We start from the raw sequence: 21,669 nt of genomic DNA on the forward strand, positions 1-21,669 counted from the left end.
ACCCTCTGTAGATGTACATGTTGACAGTTCTTTCAGAAAGAGTGTTAGATTCTTGTATGATCACCATCTGCAAGCAGTTGAAGAAGAGAGGAATTATTTGGATGATGAGGCATCTGCTGAATACCTCCTTGAGTCAGAATGCTTGAATCTTACATCAAAACATGACTTCACTGCTGACAGAATCCAGGATTCTGTTCCATCACCACATTACTTCCCCATTATTGATAGCAGTTTTGAGTGCAAGAATACAGAACAAAGGGACTTATCCAAATATGACTTTTATGATGACCCCTTTGATAACTGCCAACTAGAATTCACAGACTTAAAATCTACAGTCAGTCAGTTCCAGGATTTTGTTCTTGATGAATCAGAAGAGGTTTCCTGCAGCAATAATGAGCTGAACTTACTCAGGAATACCAATTCTGGAATCATTGCCTCAGACTGGAGTCAGTTTACCCCTGCTGTCATTAAACACTCACAGAGTATGAGGATCCCTAAGTTGACTGTCACCCCATTGGTACGAAGGGTCAGCCTGGGCTCTTTTAGGCACATAAACAAGCCTGATTCTTCTGAGTCATCCCTTTCATGGTTTCATCTGACACCATCAGCCGCCAACTTTGACAAACTGTCAGATAAAGATAAAGAAGAGATAGACGAGTCCAATGTGAGCACATCCTCTTCTGACTCGGAGGAGGACACATCTTCAACAGCTGAAACATATCCCAACACTGAAACTCTGGTTTGAGATGAGTTCAGTCATTGAAACTTCCTGATATATAGTCATGGTAGCTAATGGGAATTTTATTCAAGAACTCATGATGCTGATTTGATCCAGATAGTTTCCATGTCAACTCAATTCAGTAGCTTTGTGGAGCTGACTTTGTATTCAAGTCTTCCATATGTGGATCTGGGGAAATGTTTAAAAACCTAGACTTGGATGTTATTGTTCCATATCACCAATGTCTTTATGGATCAATGTAATGGACCAGAGTCCCTACTTCTAAAGCTTTTATTTTACAAAGTGGCACATGTCTAACCACTTTGTTTCTACCCAAAGTCTCTAAAATAAGATATTGATCTTTAGCCACCATGTTTCCAAAGCCTGGAATCTTCCTTTTATCGATTTGGGGTGGGGGGGGGGGGGGGGGTAGCAACGTTTGCAACCAAGAAGTATTTATTATTTATTTCGGATGCCACTAACATGGAAGCCTGTGAGTCATAGTCTTTCTTTCCTGTTGTTACAAATAACCTTGCAGGGTATTGCACTTTCTCCTTATTCTGCCCTTGTCCAGTTCTTAAGGTGACAGTTTATATGTTAACATTTTTTTTTTTGAGATGTTAAATATAGCTCCTGCCATAAAACTTTTTTTCTGTGATATTTTAATATTTTATAAAGATTGTTCTACAGTAAGATATAATAATAAGATGTTTATATATAGATGTATAGCCTAATCTAAAAATATTTATTGATTATTATTCATAGTAATATTTATCTGTTTGTGGGAAGGAGTGGCAGAGTAGCTGCAGGAACTTGATTGTAATTCTTGTTGAAGGCTCCAATTGACACATAACATGTCAGGCAAAGTTAATGCTTCAATAGTTATGCTGGCCACATTGCACTCTGGGCAACAGGTGAACTTTACATCACCTTTTTAGAGTTGCAGTGAGAATTGCATTCGCTGCTTACTTACTTGTAGAAAAAAAAATACTCAGTTTTATCTGTTTCCAAATGTTGCTGTCATTTATTTGTTATTATTATTTTGTTGAATTTTTTTTTTTGTTTTACCTGTCATGTCCTATACCAGTGACATCTATAATACTCTGCTAAGTATAAAACCAGTTATATGTATGTTACCCAACCAAGTATTATACCAGTGATAGTATTTATAAGATACCTACCAGATATTACACCAGTAACATGTATGGTACTCTGCCAAGTATTATACCGGTGACATGTACTCTAGACTATGTTAGATTGTGATTTTTATGAAATTATAACACAAATTTCAGAGAACCTTTATTATTATTATCAGTGCTTTTTTTTGTAGAAAAATAGGTGCCGGTACTCAGTGATTAGGGGCCGGTACTCAGTGATGGATTGCCTACCTTTTAACTACTAATATATTAATAATAAACGTTAAAATACAAGAAAAGTAATAATTTTTTCCCCACATTGAAAAAGGTGCGGTACGCCGTACCATCACTAAAAAAGGCCTGATTATTATTATTTGCATTTCAATACTAAGCCAGCCAGTTATTTTACATGCACCCCCCCCCCCCCCCAATACAAGAGAAGTCTGAACACTTTGCTGATTGTAGTTATAGTAGATGTTTGTTGTTACTCAAGCCCCAGCCACTTCTTCTCATCAGTGTAACACTTTGGCTTCCCCTCTCCCTGTGACTATCCTAACATTTTACTGTAACATTTTATAATCAGCATTATTGTTATTGTTAAATGTGCAATGTCTGGGCAGTTTTAATAGTAAAGATATGTTAATTGCTCCTGTATTTTTGGTATTCAACCAGTTTAGTGATATGGTAAATGTTAATGACCAATTAATAATTACATGCTCATATTTTCTAAAGGTAGAGAATGATTGCTATGACCTTGCTCAGTTTCCTAGCTACCTGAAACTCATGATGTAAGATGGAAGTCTGTTATACATGTGATCAAATTATTGTTTCTTTCATTGATTTGTTGCTTTTTTTTTTTATATTGAGCTCATGTGTTTTTAAATGCTCTTTATTTTGCCTTTTAAAAAATTGAAAATGAGATGACTAATTTTTTAACATACTATTGGTTAGTCTGTTGTTTTGTTCTGGTCAGTTGGTTTACCAAGAGTTGTACATCTTTATGATTTTCTAATTATTTCTTTAATGTTTTGTTTTTTTTTACTGTGAATATTTTTATTTTTGTTAAATGAGTATTTTCTTTTATGTATGGGTACAATCAAACCTCATTGTTTTTATAGAACACCCATTTTTGTAAGCCCATCCCTAGAGCTCATCACATGATGTATACTTAACTGTCAGTCTGTCATTACTGCAAGTCTCATCACTATAAATGACGGTTCTTTAAATCTACAATGCTTAACTTGGGAAGAAATATTATACATAAATTATAAATATAAATTATAAATGTTATAAAAAAAATTATTTTGCTGGTAAAAATAGCTGGTGAAAGTCTTGTTGTAAGTGAATTAAATGACAAACTATACATCCCAATCCATTTGTTCAATGATTGTTGCATACAGATGTATTGAACTCAACACTCTGGTCCTGTTTAGTTTTAGGAAAGTAGATTTGATTGTACCAAACATTCTTTCAATGTTTTGTGTGTGTGTGTGTTTCTGTCCCTGTTAACTGTAAAAACTGTATATAAGACTAGAGAAACTATTTCTAAAAGGCTGTGTTGTTGTATGTCCTCTTGGTGTAGTTCTACCTGCTCTCAACTAAGTATTGTCCTCTGGGAACAAAATTAGTTGCAATAAATACTCATGTTTTATATCAATAGTCCATTTGTAGCTTCTTGTTTCTTTCATTCATATGTTTGCACTGTCTGGTTGCTTAAAAAACAAGAACACATAAACTTTCAATTTAAAGGAACAAAACTCCAGAACTGTTTTTTTATATGGAAAATTATGTTACAACGATAGAACTAGCCCTTTCATTTCACTGTAAGTGGTAATCACTTTATGCTAGAGACTTTAGAAGTGCTTTATGAAATGAAATGTTACAACACTGTGAAAAGAAACTAGTAATAAGCATATGCAAAACTTTATACAGTAATGTAAGAGATATGCACATCCAGTTTAGTGCAGTGTTGTTGCAATCACAGAGTTTGTCATTTGGATAACAAAATCATCCTCCCAGTTTAGTGAATAACAGGTAAATAACACTGGGCTCATTAAAACTCAAACTAAACTAAGCTTTATTTTAAAAAACCTTTTCAAAAACAATGCTAAATTTTATATTCTGATATTTTGCTATTGATATACTTAGTTCTTGTTTTTTTTTTTAAATTCAATTTGAAGAGAACAACTGTTGTTCAATCCTTCAATTCCAATCTTGGCAATGAGCTTTCAATTTACTTTTTTTTTTTATTCTGAAACTAGAATCACAGAGAATTTAAAAAACAATACTATTTGAAAATAATTTTTCTTTACTATACCATTTCAATTATTAACCAAAATCAGTAATTTTAGCATGGAAGGAGATAAATGATATTTAGATTGACACTTCTAAAACAGAAAAAAGAAGATCATCATCAAACTATTTGTTATTTCATAACACTAAGAACTGTAAGCTTATTATTTAGAATGTAGAATAGATTCATATTTTTACTGTTGATTATAACAATGGAGACATATTGTTGACATTTACTCTAAACCTGAGTCTTCCCAATTTTCAAGTCTTGTTCTTGCAATGAAATGTGTGGTGACCTTGACCTGTCAGGTTAAACTAGTTGAAAGGTAAACTCTGGCATGTTGGCATGAGACATGCATCCACCCTCTGCCCCCACTCTTTCTTGAAGCTGTATCATTGGACTCCTTCACCCTTTGGATATTGTTTTGTATTTTTTGTGGTCCATGTTTTTTATTTCCCCATATGCAACCACAGTTTATGATTGATTCTTTGGAATTATTTAACCAATATTTTAACAAAACTTTATTAGAGTTACAAAGTAGAGACAAGATTATTTATTAAATGCTGTATTGTTGTTTATTATTATTATTTTTTTTTTTTTTTTATCACATCAAAGATTCATTGTTGTTATTGTTTTTATTTCCTACTTTCCCTATGTTTCAGTGGCATGCTTCATTCATTCTGTTTCAATTATAATGCAATAAATTCATTTATAAGAGTTCTATTAATGGAGTTATTTTAGTAGTTCACATTTTGTTTAGATTAACTTGTGATTTAGTTTTGTGCTTGCAGTGTCACTTAATGTCTCTGGTTTGAATTGATTTTTCCTTTTTGAATTTTTTTTTTTTTGCTTGTTTTGAGAATTGAATGAAAATTTTATATTTTCACACCTTATAAACATTTAAAATTCATTTGATATCTCATTATATAATTGTTTTAAAAAATCAGTATTTCTTTATTAGTTTTCCATGACGATAGCTAAACAAATGCAGAAATTTTTCATTATATAAAATAATTTTTGTGGCTGGATAGAGAAAGAGATTAAGTTATACATTTTTAGAAATAAAAGTATTTGCATTTATTGTATTTGAATAAAGTTTATCCTATTGTAGGCCTACTATACATTGAGAGATTTCCTTGATCTCATTGACTTATTGCAAGAGAAATGTCTGATTAATTGACTCACTAATTAACTGATGATTGTTTTTATCTTTCTAAATCAGGAATAAGCACTCTGGTAAAGACACTTTCCATGATACGAATGAAGACCTCCTTTGCTCGAGCTGGACACATGAGTCCCTCCCGTACCCCGCCACTTGCACATCAACCGTCCAGTATTTTACTCCCCATTAATCAGAAATATCTTGCCAGCAAAGGTTACTACAGGCAACAGGTGAGGGCTATGAGCCACTGTCCTTTCCCACAGCTTATACACGACATGTTTTGTAATTCTTTGTATCTAGTGTTTCTCTACACTTACTTATGTGTTACTCTATACTTACTTATGTTACTATTAACTAAGTCTCTATTGCTATCAAAAAGACAGACTTATGTCAACCTAGTAGATTCCAGATTAACCTGCTTATGCCCCAAAACGTAATCAGCTTGTCAAATAGAAGTAAAGTCATCTTTATATGTATGGAAAATGAAATTGATGTCATTTTTTGTTCACTTTAAAAATAAAATTGAAGTCATCTTTGTATACATAGATTATGAGATAGTATTTTATCCTTATGTTGCTAGTCTGTTGACAAGTAATGAATATTTTTTTTCTAGACCTCAAATATAAAAATCTTTGACATTTTTTTTTTATTGTATTTCTTTGTAATGCATTGGACAGGGTTGGCCAAGGGGAACATTTGAAGAAGCAGAGGAGGAAACTCAGAAAGAGAATATGGAGACTAAAGATGCAGCCACCAAGAGGAAACATTTTCAGAGGATGAAAACCAACCGTCAGTGGAGCTTGTGTGAGTCAGGGGACCATTTTGAGGAGAGCCCCTCCAAGGAGAGTGGATGGCAGTCTCAATCCCTGGATGACTCACTCAGCTTGGATAGCACACATGAGCGCCACGACTCTCTGGGCACTAGGTTCAGCACAAACACAGAATCATCGACAGACAGTCTGGACACACCAAACATTGAAACAGAACGTGCTTTTGAGGAGATTCGCAGACAGTATAATGAGAGTCTGGTCAGGAAAAGGTCATCAACAGATGACCTCTTTTTGCCTCCGAGACCAAAAGATCGCTTGTCCAGTGAGGACAGGGATACGGACAATGATTATTTAAACACCAATGATATTAGGAGCAATAATTATTTCATATCCCCTGCCAGTTCCAGACAAGCCACGGTGGAGAAAGCTCCAACCATCTCCAGGAGTAGTGTGAGTGACGAGACAGAAGACTCTCAAAAAAATGATGGTAACAACAATCAAAGTGTTTTGTCTAAATGTGATAAAGGTTCTAATATTGGTGAAGACTTCAGCAGGTCTCAATACAACGACAGCAGCACTGATGTTCGCATCATTGTCTCCAGCTCAGACAACTTGTCTGGGAGACATTCACCTTCTAATGTGGGCTATGACTTCCACTCAAGGACTTCTGGCAAGCTGAGTGTGAAAGCTGTTCAGAGGACATCGTCTGATTCTGGCTCCACCAGCAGCAGTGGTACGGCCATCGGCAGTAGCAGTATTGCCACCACCACTGACGACCTGGACACTCTGCGTTGTGTAGAGTCTGACCGGGACTCCCTATCAGGGTCAGTCAGCCCCTACGGCTTTAGCCAGAAGCCTGTGTCCTCACACAGTTGCCAGACATTAGAAGCAGACTTTAAGCTGGCGGCAACGTTAGCAGCTGCCAGGCCATTAAGTAGTAAGAAGAATGGAGCCTCTGAGACGAGGCAGAACACTCAGATAAGAGCTTCCAGGTCTAGAGCTAGTGGAACCTTCACTGTCCTGGAAGACAGTCCCAGAGTACAACTATCTGCTTTACCCACTTCAATCAATCCCTTGGAGCTGATGAAGAAATTACAAAATTCACAAGGTAAGGTGTTTTTTTTTCACTAAAACTTAACGCAAGTATCCAATTCTATTGCCCCCTGAACTAACGCAACAAATTTGTTGTTAGCTGGAATGGGATATCAGATATTAATGGATAGCATTTTAAAGTCTGGTTTTAGTTATAGTAGACAATGTGAACATAAAATATTTACGGGGCACGTTGGCTGAGTGGTTTAGCGCTTAGCTTCTGAACCTGGGGTCCTGGGTTTGTATCTCAGTGAGGACTGGTATTTTGCATTTTGGGATTTTTAGGACGCCCCTGAGTTCATCAAGCTCTAGAGGGTACCTGACGTAAGTTGGGTAAAGTAAAGGTGGTTGGTCGTTGTGCTGGCCACATGACACCCTGCTCATTAACCATTTGCCAAAGAAACAGATGACCTTAACATTATCTACCCTCTAGGTCTGAAAGGGGAACTTTGCTTTTTTTATTTTTATTTTGTAAAATATTGCTTCTACCACCATTGAATATTATTTTGCCCATTGCAAATTATTTATTCTTACCATAAAATAATTCTTTTAACTATAAAACATTTCTTTGCTTGACATGTCATGAAAATAAAGATTATTATGACCTTCAGAGTTTTATTTCCAGGTTATTTGGTGGACAACTAAGGGTGTCCTAGTTTCTGGATTTTAGAAAGTGTGCTAATTATCTCAGGAGTAAACTTTTTGTGTAGACCCTGTGTTTATAATGTTGTGCCGTGCCCTACATTTGTATAGAATGGCACTAGGTTGGGTCAGAAGGTGTCTATCAGTTTATTAGCCACTTGAACTGCTCTGCTCTTTACTTCTATGTTGATGCACACAACCACACAGTTCATCTAGTCTTTGTGTAATGAAAGTCTGCAATTTTAAATTCTTGGGATTTAAACAAATCCATCAGATTTAGTTTAGGAGATACATCTACATGTCTTTCAAGGCAAGATATCTTAGTGAGTCAAGCTCACACCCCCCCCCCTTTTTCTCTCCATATCTCTTTAAAAAAAAAAAACACATCATAACAATCCAAGTTGTCACCCCCTCTCCCCCCCCCTCCCACACACCCACCCACACCTTCTCAGTAGGTTTTGGAGTAAAAAGTTAGGCTCTGTGATTTTGGGTTAGTGTGTATCTGTGTTGACTGTGTTCTCTTTCTGAGACTTAAGGCAATCTTGTTTTCCAAGTGTTCTCTTAACATGTGCTGTTTACCTGTCATTGCATTTTGAGAGATGATAAACACTTTTTATGTGGATTACATATAGTTAAGCTATTTATATTTACTTTGGATGTCAATGCAACTCAGAAGATAGTAATACCAACTGATTGGATATTGGGCTTATGGGATCAGTTCACTCCCAGGCAGAGAAGGGAACTGTTAGTGAGAGTCCTGTTGGACTTACTGAATTTCAAGTTGACCATAGCGTTGAAAGGTGTAATAGAGTAACAGTTACTGGTGCTCTCAGAACTGAGAGTTTGGAAGGCAGGAGCATCTCTGATTGTACCAGGGATAAGCAAGCTGTCTGTTCAGGCAAACAGTGCAGGATTGATCATGTTGACTCTTGTGCAGTGGATTATGGAAGTCCTAATAACAGAGGTCCAGGTTCAGCCTGCTTAGTGGATAAATCTGTCAGTTTTAAATGCTCAGGAGAATCGTATGGCTCTGGAAAGTTTATACATGATAAAAGGGATGCACACTGCTGCCACCTGGACAACCAGACATGCAGCTGTGTCGAAAATGATGCATATTGCTATGAGTGCAAGAGTCACTCTTCAACAAGAAAATTTCTACGACAGGATTTGAACAATGTTGGTCAAATAGTTGGGAGTGATTCAAAATGTAACTCTGTTCATTCAACACATAGGCTGGACACAGCCCTGTCATCAGGAGGTCACTGCCAATGTAAAAGACCAGTGCGACACTTCTTTCATGTGACTGACTCTGTGCAGTTGGCTAGACGCAGGTATGGCAGTGGTGGAGAGGAGTCCAGACCATCAAAGACTTGCACTGCTCTTGACTGTTGCACAAACGCAATTCTATGTCCTTGTCATAAGAGCCATAATACACCATGCCAGTGCCATGGGAACAACACGAGCTGGCGTACACAGAAAAGAATCGGTGAACAGACAGTGACCCACCAGCCCACTGCATGTAGGTGATAATAGAGAGCTGGAATGATGTTAATCAAGCTTAAGTTTATATTTATCTGTAATGCTGCCTTCGGTTTTACTTTTTGATTCTGAATTATACATGAGTTTGATTTAATAGACAAAGTCTTTATGTAAAAAAGATTACAAGTGCATCCTATTGATCTATATCATTCTTGCATCATTTGTTTCTCTTAAGTAGCTTCATTACAGTTTCTTAGAAGAAGCCCTAAAAAATTGATTAAATATAATTGTTAAATGTATTAATTGATTAATTAACATGCCTTTAATTAATTGACTAATTTTTTTTTACACTAAAATTCAATGTATAGACAAAGCATTAGTGTGCACATTGCATTCTATATATATATATGTGTTTATAAAGCACAAGTTTTAATGAACTACTCCCCTTTTCATTCAAATAATCACAAATGTAAGAATATAGCAACCACTAGGACTCTTGAAACAACTCCTAGAGTCAAGCTCACTACCTTTTGGCCCCAAAAGCAAATTATGTCCAATGGCCTTATGTATGTCTGTTTTTTCGACAAGTCCTTTTATTAGCTCACAATTTCATGGTTGGAACCTGCCTGAAACCTCAGATTTTGAAAACGTCTCTAATGATTTTACTTGAAATTGACCAGTTTCTTATATCTTACAGAGGAACTGGGGTGGGGTAAACAAAATTTCCTTTTTTATCTGTCATTCATGACTTACTGCATTGCAGTAGCCTACAGTCTACATTCATCAGCTTCAAAAAAAAAAAATTTTTATGTTATGTTACTTATTTTTATCCTAATTTGTTACTACAATTTTTACAAATCTTTTAATAGATGAACTTTCCCGTATGGGCAGTGTCCAGTCTGACAGTAGTGGTTTTGGAGATTTTGATCCCACCTCTGAAACAGGACACCAAGAGGTTAGTGAAAAGTGTGAAACAATCAAATAAATCTGTGAAATCCATGCTTCTTCTTCTTCTAGCCAGCTTTATTGCTGCTGAGCTGTGAGCTCTTTTGCAGACTGTGCCAAGGAAAAAAAGTGTGCTGTTTTCTTCAGTTGTTCAGCACTGCCGTACAGGGTGTTGGTTATGTTGGGCTGTAGTGGAAGTAGGGTCTGCCTAAGGTGGATTAGGGAGGGGCATTCAAAGAGGATATGGTTTACGGTTTCAAAGGGGTGGGCGCAATGTCTGCAAATGGGTAGTTGTGTGGAGTTTATTTTGTTCAGGTGGTAATTTAATAGTGGTGTGTGTCCTGTTCTTAGTTGGAAGATTGTAGATTGTTCTTTGCTGCTGAGGAAGTTAATACTGTCCAGTTTGTTAGGCGTAGTCATTTCTCTGTACATGGCTCTGCCTGTGTTTCCTGATGCCCATTGGTTGAGCCACTCCTCTTTGTGATTGTTGACTAACATTGACCTTAGGGTGAGGTAGTTAACAGGTCTATCTGGTTGTTCCATAGATGAACCTGCCTTTGATAGCTTATCTGCCTTTTCATTTCCCATGATGCCAATGTGTCCAGGGATCCACTGTAGTGTAATATTGATATTTAATTTTGATATCATCTGGTGGATTATCACAATGAGTGTTGTCAACTCTCTTGGGCTGTTTTAGGTGCTGTTAAGTGCTTGCGGAGTAGATTGGGAGTCTGTAAAGACAACAATATCTGATGGTGGTTGCACTCCTTCATATAATTTGTTTTCCACTGTCTGGAGTGCTATGATAATTGCCTCAATTTCAGCTTGGAAGTTTGAGCAGTAATCACCACAGGGTGCGCTTATCTCAAAGTGTTTATTTTTAGGGAAGACCAGGAAGGCACCAAGACCAGCATTGATGGTAGCTTTGAAAGCCGATCCGTCTGTATAAATATGGATAGCTGTTTTTTGATAGCTTTCGATTGTTTCAAGCGTGCCTACTTTGAGCTCCAGTGGATTTGATTCTTTTGTTAAGGTGTTATTTAGTAAATGTGTTTTGATGATTGGTTGTTTGTAGTTTAGTCCGGGTGTAATGTTTGAAAACCTGGTAATTTTTTCTCTGTTATTGGGTAGGTGGTGTTTTAGGGCTAGTTCGTCAGTAAGTTGGATCAGAGTCCTTTGCTTTTTTTGGTTGTTTTTCCTATTTCTCTGTGTTAGTAATTTATTTGGATGATCGTCCTCCAACCTTCTGTATCTCTCAATAGCTTCTAATGCTGCTCTGTTGCGCCTTAACTTAAGAGGTTCAATATTGGAGTCTATTTCACAGGCTGCTGTGGGAGTAGTTCTCATACCTCCACTAATTAACCGCAAAGCTTGGTTTTGGATTGTATCTAATGATGATTGATAAGTTTTGTTGGCAGCTACTTGTATGGAGAGACAGTTATCCATTACAGATCTGACATATCCAGTGTATAACTGTCCTAAGGTTTTCTTTTCAGCTCCCCAGGATGTTCCTGCTAGGTGTTTTATTATGTTTAATCTTTGTGATGCCTTTTCTTTTAAATCTGCCATAAAGTGTTTTAGAGACAGTCTTTGGTCTAGTTTTACACCAAGATATGTTGGATTTTCTTCTTTATTTATTGGCTGAGAGTCTATTTTTAGGATGTAGTTTCTTTTTTGCTGTTTTGTTGCTGTGGCTAAAGAGTGAATAAACTGACTTTTCTTTGTTTATTTCCATTTTCCATAATTTTGAATATGTGGAGATAGTTGTGAGGGCTCTATTTAGTTTGGATCTAGTCAGCACTGGATATTTCTCTGTAGTCCAAATTAAAAGGTAGTCTGCATAAAATGCCTTATTGACCGAAATGAGGTCCGGGAGGTCATTCATGAAGATTAGAAAGAGAGTGCAGCTAAGGGCTGAACCTTGTGGTAGTCCTTCTTCCAAACTTTTTTTACTAGAGATGGCACCTTCGAATCGGGTTTGGATGGTTCTGTTTTTTAAGAATGCTCTGATCCAGCTGTACATTTTTCCATGGATGCCCATTTTTTTCATCTTCAAAAATATACCTTTTCTCCACACTCTATCATAGGCTTGCTGCAAATCTATAAATACTGCTGTAGTGTGCTTGTTTTCATGAAACCCTTCTACTGTGTCCTGGAAATCCATGCAAACAAATAGAAACAAACAAATTTTCTTTGGGAAAATATTTGAATAAAGTAATGAAGAATTAAATGATGTATCCATCTACTTTATCTGATTCTCATCACAAACTTTAATGAATAGAAGAATTTGATTTTCAAACTGTAAAGGTTCCTTCAGAGTTGAATATAATTTACATCCTAGTCCAAAACTCCTGCAGGACTAAGGGGGATGGGAGCAGGCAGGGTTTGACACAGGGAGCATCAATAAGTCCAAATGACAGTCCAGCGTACCAATTGCATGACCAGACAGCCATCCATTTTAAGTTAATGTCATCACATTAGATTTTTTTTTCACTATTTGGTTTGTTTTCTACTATAAAAAAGTGATAAACAAAAACGTTTTTTTTTTATATATATATATCTATAGACCACTTTAAATAAACTAGATTCAGTACAATCAGCTTAGATTCTATGTTATACAAAGTCTATAGGTCTATTTGGATTGCATTCAGTTTGTCTCATCGTCTAACTTTGAGTATTTAGATCTAGGTCACTATGTTGTTTCTATTTACAGTTTGGTATGCTGAGATCAAATAAAGGAGAGATAGCTACACAGACATCACTGAACTCTTATAGTGTAGGTAGCTTGCTTGTCCTAGACTTGGTTTAATTCAGCTATGTATGTTTGGGTTAAACTTGTAAGAGTAACAGTGTTTTTAAATAAAGAAGTACTTTTGTATACCTTGTTTGTTGTAAAATGTTTTACTTATTTCGGATGTTCCTTCAGAGTTGAAGATAATTACTTCCTAGTCCAAACCTCCCGCAGGACGGCGGGGGATGGTAGCGGGCAGGGTTTGAACCCGGGACCATCGATAAGTCCAAACGACAGTCCAGCATGCAAACCACACGACCAGGCAGCCATCCTTAAAATTGTCTAGGTTTCTGAAATAATCTTTGATACATTTTGGGTAGAGATTTTTGTAATAATCAGACCATGATAACCTGTAATTTTTGGACTTTGTCCTTAGTAAAATATTTAAAGTTGAAAGTCAGTATTGAAATAAGGAATGACTTTATTTTCTGGTCATACACATTAGTTTTTAAATAAAGTCAACTCTATTTTTTCTTTCTCCAGAAACTTTCTGGCAGCAGACATCAAGAAGAGAAAGACTCTGAGTCTCAGGTTGACTCCAATACAAGATATGTCACAATGTGCTACATTCCAACCCTGGGAGCCAAACCTGCTGGTGTTTCTCAGACTGATCACAAACACAGGGCTGTGCGCAGTGACCATAGTTTGTATCTCAGCAACAGGTCCTCTGACGCTGGTCGTCATGAAAGGCTGACCTCATCACGGCCAAGGGGATTCAGTGCTACAAGTCATCATATGGACTACGTTGATTCTCCACAAATCAGGATGGGTGAGTCAAGGTCAGACTCCCCTAAGGTGTCCTCGGTTCATTATGTTCAAAAGAATAAAACTTGGGACTTGAGAAGAAACGGGCTGCCCAGATCACAGGACTCGACTCCAATCACTCAGCGCAAGTTTACTTCTAACTTAGACTTGTACACAGATGAAGCTGGTCTTCATGCTAAGGACAGCAGAGAGGGCGCTTCCCAGCGAAGACATTCCAATGACAGCCTTCTCAATGACACTCCCATCTCCGTTGAATTGGCTCAGGCCACTGGTGGTGCGGCCGTGAACAGCTCAACATCAGTCACCATGAGCTCCAGTATATTCACCCAGCCCAGCGGTAGCCCTATAATCACCAGCCACACTCCACTGGCTGGGAATCTAAGTCGGATCAGCGGGGAAGGCCAGTATCCCCCGTCACAGTTTAAACCCTACAGAAGGAACTTCTCACAGCAGAGGTCATGTGATGTGCTTGAAGATGATTTCAGCATCAGCGATGGAGACCTCAGTCCTAGAAAAGGGTGGCTGGATGGTCAGGACCAGTCTCACATAGAGGATTATCACCGGCTAACCGGATCGTTGCCCCCCTCCAGCTACGCCTATTCCTTACCGCCCCTCTCTTTATCCAGAAACTCCGATGACTTTGAAACCTACTCATCTGTTGAAAGCAACTCGGATTACTCAATACAGTCATTTCCCGAGGGTCATTCAAGATCAGAGATACTGGACTCACGCAGACTTGCTCAGCTCATAAACCAACCCATTTTCTACAAGGTATCAGTTAATACATAATACTTAATTCCTTTTTTTTTTCTTAATGAATTTGTTTGTTATTAGCGTCAAATGATTCCTAAACATGTTCAGAGTTGAGCAGTAAGTTCCTCATATCTGATGTAACATTCAAATCTGTGACCTGTTTCATTTGTATCTTATGTAACATTCAAATCTGACCTGTTTCATTTGTATCTGATGTAACATTCAAATCTGACCTGTTTCATGTTTCTAATGTAACATTCAAATCTGTGACCTGTTCATTTGTATCAGATGTAACATTCAAATCTGTGACCTGTTTCATTTGTATCTGATGTATCATTCAAATCTGTGACCTGTTTCATTTGTATCTGATGTATCATTCAAATCTGTGACCTGTTTCATTTGTATCTGGTGTAACATTCAAATCTGACCTGTTTCATTTGTATCTGGTGTAACATTCAAATCTGACCTGTTTCATTTGTATCTAATGTAACATTCAAATCTGTGACCTGTTTCATTTGTATCTGATGTAACATTCAAATCTGTGACCTGTTTCATTTGTATCTGGTGTAACATTCAAATCTGACCTGTTTCATTTGTATCTGGTGTAACATTCAAATCTGTGACCTGTTTCATTTGTATCTGATGTAACATTCAAATCTGTGACCTGTTTCATTTGTATCTGATGTAACATTCAAATCTATGACCTGTTTCATTTGTTTGTGTTTGAGCAAATGAGGGGAAATATTCAAGCTTTACTGAAATACAAATTCAGTGAATTTTAAATGTAACAGTAACAAATCTACAGAAATAAACCAAAAAAAGTCTCACCCCTAAGTTGGTCAAGTCTTGGCAAACATGGCATCCCCATGCTATTATATTTTGTGCATACTTTCCGAGGCTGTAGTCTCTTGAAGAGGGATTAAAAAGAAATAGAAAATCTTTTCCAGTTCTCAAAAACCCAATAAATACCCAACCCAAATATCATAGCACTTGTAAAGAGAAGCCTTTTTTTCAAATATCTTTACTGTAATAGTACTTATTGCATTGTCTACACCATATTCACCCTAAGGCAACACCGCCTGGGTTGGCCCGGTCATGCTGGGAAGACACAGTCTTAGACTTCACTACATAGAGAGAGATGGTGATAAAGAAAGCTTTGCTTAGTGAAAAAGCAATGCCTTCAGCTCTGGGAGAAAAAAAAATTGCAAATTCTACTTTTACCTGTGGACCTGAATGTCTCTTCAGAATAGAGCTCTTCAGTCATAGGAGGAAGTGCTTCACAAGAGAAACCATTGTTGTTCTATAACTCAAGGAGGGTCAATGAAAAAAGAGCACTGGGAAAGAGTTGCAAGTGTAACCTGGACGCTGACTAAAACCACAGAAAATCTGCTAAATACTTGGGAAAGAAAAATTCTCAGAAAAATTTATGGTGCCATACATGAGGAAACCGGATGGAGGACTCGCACCAACCAAGAATTTTACCAGCTATATGAAGACCCCATCCATAGTGATGGAAATAAAATGGAACAGATTAAATTGGGCAGTCACCTCTAAAGAGTGTCAGAGAATAGAGAAGCAAAGAGTGTTCACTGGCTTGATGATGTAGAGGCAGATCTACAACAGCTAAGAGTCAGGGCATGGAGTCTTAAAGTACAAGATAGATCAGAATAGGAAGATGTGCTAGAGCAGGCTAAAGCCCTCATGGACTGTAGTGCCACTGGAATGGATGGATGAAAGACAGTTTTCAAATAAATATCTGAGGTGTCATCACAATTGTTGAAACATTTCCATTCTCTCATGTCTATTGAAAATACACAAAAATATTTTAAGACTGCATTGAAAGTTTACAAACCATGCTTTAAATTAGATAGGGAAAAATTTCCTTGTTAAGTCTTTTTGATAAAAAACAAGATTACAAAGACAGTTTGTGTGGAAACACAAAACTCAAAATCGGCCCCCGAAGTGGTCCACCCAGGCAGGCTTCAATATTTTCAGAAAGAACATTCAAATGAAATTATATCAAAGACAAATGAGATATATAAGAATGGAGAAAGAAGGTTGACAGATCGTGTGTAGTGCCCCAACGGTGCAGCAGATCAAATGATAGGTGCAAGTGAATGCAAAGTTAGACGTGAACCTGGCCTAACTAGTTCCCCTTTCAGACCTTGTGGTCTATAGGGCAGATGATGTAAAGTTCATCTGTTTTTGTGGCCTAAGGTTAACGAGGGTGTCATGTAGCCAGCACAATGACCAACCGCCTTTAATTTTCCCCAATTAATGTCAGGTACCCATTAGAGCTTGGTAGACTCAGAAGTTGTTTTTTTTAAATCCCAGTCTTTACCAGGATTTGAACCCGGGACCCTCGATTCGGAAGCCAAACGCTTTACGGCTCAAAAAAAAAGAAAAGCAGATATTACGCTATAAAAGTTCAAGAAAATGAAATTTTTAAGATTACTATCCGTTTTTAATTAGGTCTAACTTATAATGCATACTAATTAGCTTTTTCTCTTTAAAAAAACTGCTTGCATAACTGATTTTAAAAATTAGATTTTTCGCTTTCAGGAAAAAAAAAAAGTAGCCGTTGCATCAGAACTTTGAATGGTCTAAAATATTGTGATGTCGGATTTTCAATATCTTTTCTAGTTTACGAGATCTAAACGGGACAGACGGACAGACATTTCACACAAAACTAATAGCGTCTTTTCCCCTTTCAAAGGCCACTAAAAAAAGGAGATTAACGCTGATTAAACAACAACCTTGTATACTTATAATCACAAACATATTTTAGCTTAAACTTCGTTTAGCTTCTTGACCTTCAAATCATGAAGAGACATTTTACTTTACGTCTTTATTAGAAATTATTTTTGTATTATTTTAGGGGAAGAGACGATCGAGTGGTCATTATCGACCCAGACGATTGTTTAAAGAGTGGAGTCTGCTCAGCAAAAGGAAGGTAATAAAAGTCTTTAGAATTGTCAACATTTCAATCTTTTTTTTGTGTTCAAAGGTATTTTAAGGTTAATAGCCTAAAAGCACTGTTGGACACTGTAAGTGAATACTAGATCTTGTTGAGGCAAAAGGGTTAATATAAAAAATCTTGGGCAATTTATTTTTTATGTGTCCTTTCCATTTTTGTATCATTATTGTAATATTTTATGATTTTGAGAAATGTATATTACAAGAATACAATTACATATTGTTTTATGATTAAACATAAAGCTTTGGCAATGCATGTAGATATTTACATTGTAATTACGATGACTTAGGCTTGTGACCGAAAATAATTTTATGCTCTGGGGGGTCACCACTTAGTTGGGAATAGTCACCGAGCTTAAAAGGTTGAGAACCGCTGTTATAGAAGTTTGAGTTGTATTGGATGGTTGGTATCTTTGTTAGGCTGAATTAGCACATCGTGACTTAAATTAATGTGCCAAACAATAACAAGTGTACATTTCTTAATTTAAACTTTGAATGTGTCTTCTATAGCTAGTTTTGTCCACTATTATGTAATCCTTATGATGAAATGTTTTGTGAAATTCTGTCCATCTCTAGAGACTTCAAGAAGAGAATCGTCTTCTTCAATATGCTCTTCAGAAATACAAAACTGAACTGAGCATAATGGAGACATCTTTCATGATAGACTATCAGACAGTGTACCCTGAAATGAATCAAGAAGAAAGGTAATTGATTGCACCTGATCAAGTGTACACACAAAAATGTATTTCAAATTCTAATAGTAATTGTATTAAGATTTTGAAGGCTTCTTGTTAATCCTAATAAATAGTTCATTTCTAGATCCTTCATGTCAAATGATAGAATTTGAAACTATTAACCCTTGCTTTTGTCTCTAACTTTGATGTTAATGTGACACTGTCCCTCTCATGATTTGGTAGATCTCAGACATACCAGTTCTTCTTTCTGACATTCCTGATTTGGGAGATAAACATAAGATAATTTTATTAGTCCAAACAAAATTTTGACTACAGTTCTCCACCTCAGCATTACTAGATTACAATAACAACAATTGGTGCAAATACAAACTCAAAGTAGCCTGTTTTTAGCCTGCCTCCTTTCTTGACAACTTGGATAACTTGTTCTTGATAAAGTCTCCCAAAACTTAGGTCTCTGTCCTAGGTGGTTCCACATCAGCCATCTTCTCTACCAAGAAAATGAAAGTGTTCTGGTATTATTTGAATAGCTTTATATTCTTAAGTTTAATCACAGAATTATTTTTAATGTTCTGTCCTTCAGCTAGTAACTTACTTGCTTAACCATATTACAGTTTAGAAAAGACTTTTGCCTAAACTAATAACTTTAGTGATGTCAAGCTGTTAGTCTGTATCAGTATCTACACTTGAAAACTTGGTGCCATAAAACCCATGGACCTCAGTTTGGGGTGTGGTCTTGTGGTGGTGAGCTCTCAGTATCTTATCATTGAAACTTTCTACTAGACTATAATAACCAGGCTCTTACTAGAGACACATCCATCTATCCCAGTCTTGCTACAGCCCATGGAGGGCCCTTGCCTGCTTTAGCACATCTCTCCATTCTGATCTATCCTGTGCTTTACGTCTCCATGCCCTAGCCTTCTTTAGCACATCTCTCCTATCTATCCTGTGCTTTACATCTCCAGGCTTGGACTCTTTACCTGTTGTAGATCTGCCTCTTTGTCATCAAGCCATTGTACTCATGGTCTGCCTTTGGGGCTCATGCCTTTTGGTTTTTGCCGATGAACAATCTTTACTCTCTACTAGAAAGACAATAATAATAAAAAAACATTTAAGCATTTTATCTGCTCTCATTATGTCCTAGTTATTGTTTTGGGAATCTGTCTGAGGAAAACATTCATAAGACAAATTTCCTCATGGATAATAAAGATAGTTATTAAATGTTTTGTGTTTAGAGAAGAACTTGAGGAATTGGAGTATCTGTGGGCTGAGGTCAGAGGTCAAGTGGTGGAGATGGAGCAGCTGCTCTTGGCCCGAGTGAAGTCAGTACATTCTGGCAATGATTTCCATTCTCTCATGTCTAGCATGGGAATCATCAACAGGGTAGGTTCATCTCATTGAATCATCAACAGGGTAGGTTCATCTCATTGAATCAACAGGGTAGGTTCATCTCATTGAATCAACAAAAGGGTAGGTTCATCTCATTGAATCATCAACAGGGTAGGTTCATCTCATTGAATCAACAACAGGGTAGGTTCATCTCATTGAATCAACAGGGTAGGTTCATCTCATTGAATCAACAAAAGGGTAGGTTCATCTCATTGAATCAACAGTGTAGGTTCATCTCATTGAATCATCAACAGGGTAGGTTCATCTCATTGAATCATCAACAGGGTAGGTTCATCTCATTGAATCATCAACAGGGTAGGTTCATCTCATTGAATCATCAACAGGGTAGGTTCATCTCATTGAATCAACAGGGTAGGTTCATCTCATTGAATCAACAAAAGGGTAGGTTCATCTCATTGAATCATCAACAGGGTAGGTTCATCTCATTGAATCATTAACAGGGTAGGTTCATCTCATTGAATCATCAACAGGGTAGGTTCATCTCATTGAATCATCAACAGGGTAGGTTCATCTCATTGAATCAACAGGGTAGGTTCATCTCATTGAATCAACAAAAGGGTAGGTTCATCTCATTGAATCATCAACAGGGTAGGTTCATCTCATTGAATCAACAACAGGGTAGGTTCATCTCATTGAATCAACAGGGTAGGTTCATCTCATTGAATCAACAGGGTAGGTTCATCTCATTGAATCATCAACAGGGTAGGTTCATCTCATTGAATCAACAAAAGGGTAGGTTCATCTCATTGAATCATCAACAGGGTAGGTTCATCTCATTGAATCAACAGGGTAGGTTCATCTCATTGAATCAACAGGGTAGGTTCATCTCATTGAATCAACAAAAGGGTAGGTTCATCTCATTGAATCATCAACAGGGTAGGTTCATCTCATTGAATCAACAACAGGGTAGGTTCATCTCATTGAATCAACAGGGTAGGTTCATCTCATTGAATCATCAACAGGGTAGGTTCATCTCATTGAATCATCAACAGGGTAGGTTCATCTCATTGAATCAACAAAAGGGTAGGTTCATCTCATTGAATCATCAACAGGGTAGGTTCATCTCATTGAATCAACAGGGTAGGTTCATCTCATTGAATCATCAACGCGGTAGGTTCATCTCATTGTTTGCCTTTTTTTTTTTTTGTAAAGAATGAGTTTTGATGAAATTTCTATCCCATAATCATTATTAATGGCACCACTAATTTTTCTTCCCCCCCCCCTTTTTTTTTACATGTTCTGTACTAAATGAATATGTTGAAAGATAAGCCATTTATCTAGCCTGATATTCTCCTCCCAGCTTCTCTCTTCCTTAATTCTGTCAAATCAGTTTAGAAAAATGAGAAGGTTATTCTCTTGCATGCCCCTTCATTTTATGTTCCATGCTGGTACTTGAAAAAATGTTGATCAAAACTGAGTGCCCCACTTCTGATTGCTATTTGTAGATGATTGAACTAATCAAGGAACAAATGTACCTACAACAAGTGGCCAGTGCCAGGACCAAGGACATCAGAGAAGAAGATTTAGATGACATGGACGGTCATTTCCATGATGAGTTGCTGATAGATGAGCGACAAAAAATGTTCAATGAAGTGAATCATAGAAGATCATCAGCCAGGAATACTCATAGCTCTTCCCTTTCCAACATTCCGGCAGATCTGAATTTAAGCCTAGAGCAGGTAACTCTTCATTATAAACAAAGCGAATCTCATAAAAACATTGAAAATATTGATCCCAGAATTTTTAGTGTTTTTTTTTAATTAAGTTTCATTTTATTGCTAAGGTTTAATCTCTTCACTTTATCTAAGTTTCTGTTACTAGATGTAAAATCTTGTAACATTATTTCCTTCTAGTATTGTTTTTCTTCACCACAACTTTAAAAGTAGATCCAAACTAATTCATTGTTCAATAGTTTATAGGATAAAATTCCAATTTTAAATTGTCAAGTTTAATATACTTCTTATAAGTCAACTGGCATATTGTAACTTATTCAATAACTCACTGACATCAATAAATGAATTTTTCGTCAATGCTTGTCATTTTCT

The 21,669-nt window shown here is 36.8% G+C and overlaps 1 protein-coding gene across 5 annotated transcripts in view; it reads left to right on the forward strand.

Moving 5' to 3' along the window:
* Positions 1-21,669, forward strand: part of LOC106078875 (uncharacterized) — an 85,293-nt gene that overhangs the window by 61,065 nt on the left and 2,559 nt on the right. For all 5 annotated transcript variants that reach the window (XM_056013629.1, XM_056013630.1, XM_056013628.1 and 2 more), the window contains 9 exons: positions 5,370-5,539; positions 5,987-7,187; positions 10,162-10,247; positions 12,951-13,013; positions 13,512-14,564; positions 17,425-17,499; positions 18,099-18,226; positions 19,450-19,597; positions 21,070-21,303. In XM_056013629.1, the coding sequence (XP_055869604.1) occupies positions 5,370-5,539; positions 5,987-7,187; positions 10,162-10,247; positions 12,951-13,013; positions 13,512-14,564; positions 17,425-17,499; positions 18,099-18,226; positions 19,450-19,597; positions 21,070-21,303 (3,158 nt within the window). The remainder of the gene's footprint in view (positions 1-5,369; positions 5,540-5,986; positions 7,188-10,161; positions 10,248-12,950; positions 13,014-13,511; positions 14,565-17,424; positions 17,500-18,098; positions 18,227-19,449; positions 19,598-21,069; positions 21,304-21,669) is intronic.

This window comes from Biomphalaria glabrata, chromosome 16, assembly GCF_947242115.1.
Source record: "Biomphalaria glabrata chromosome 16, xgBioGlab47.1, whole genome shotgun sequence".
Lineage (NCBI taxonomy): Eukaryota > Metazoa > Mollusca > Gastropoda > Planorbidae > Biomphalaria > Biomphalaria glabrata.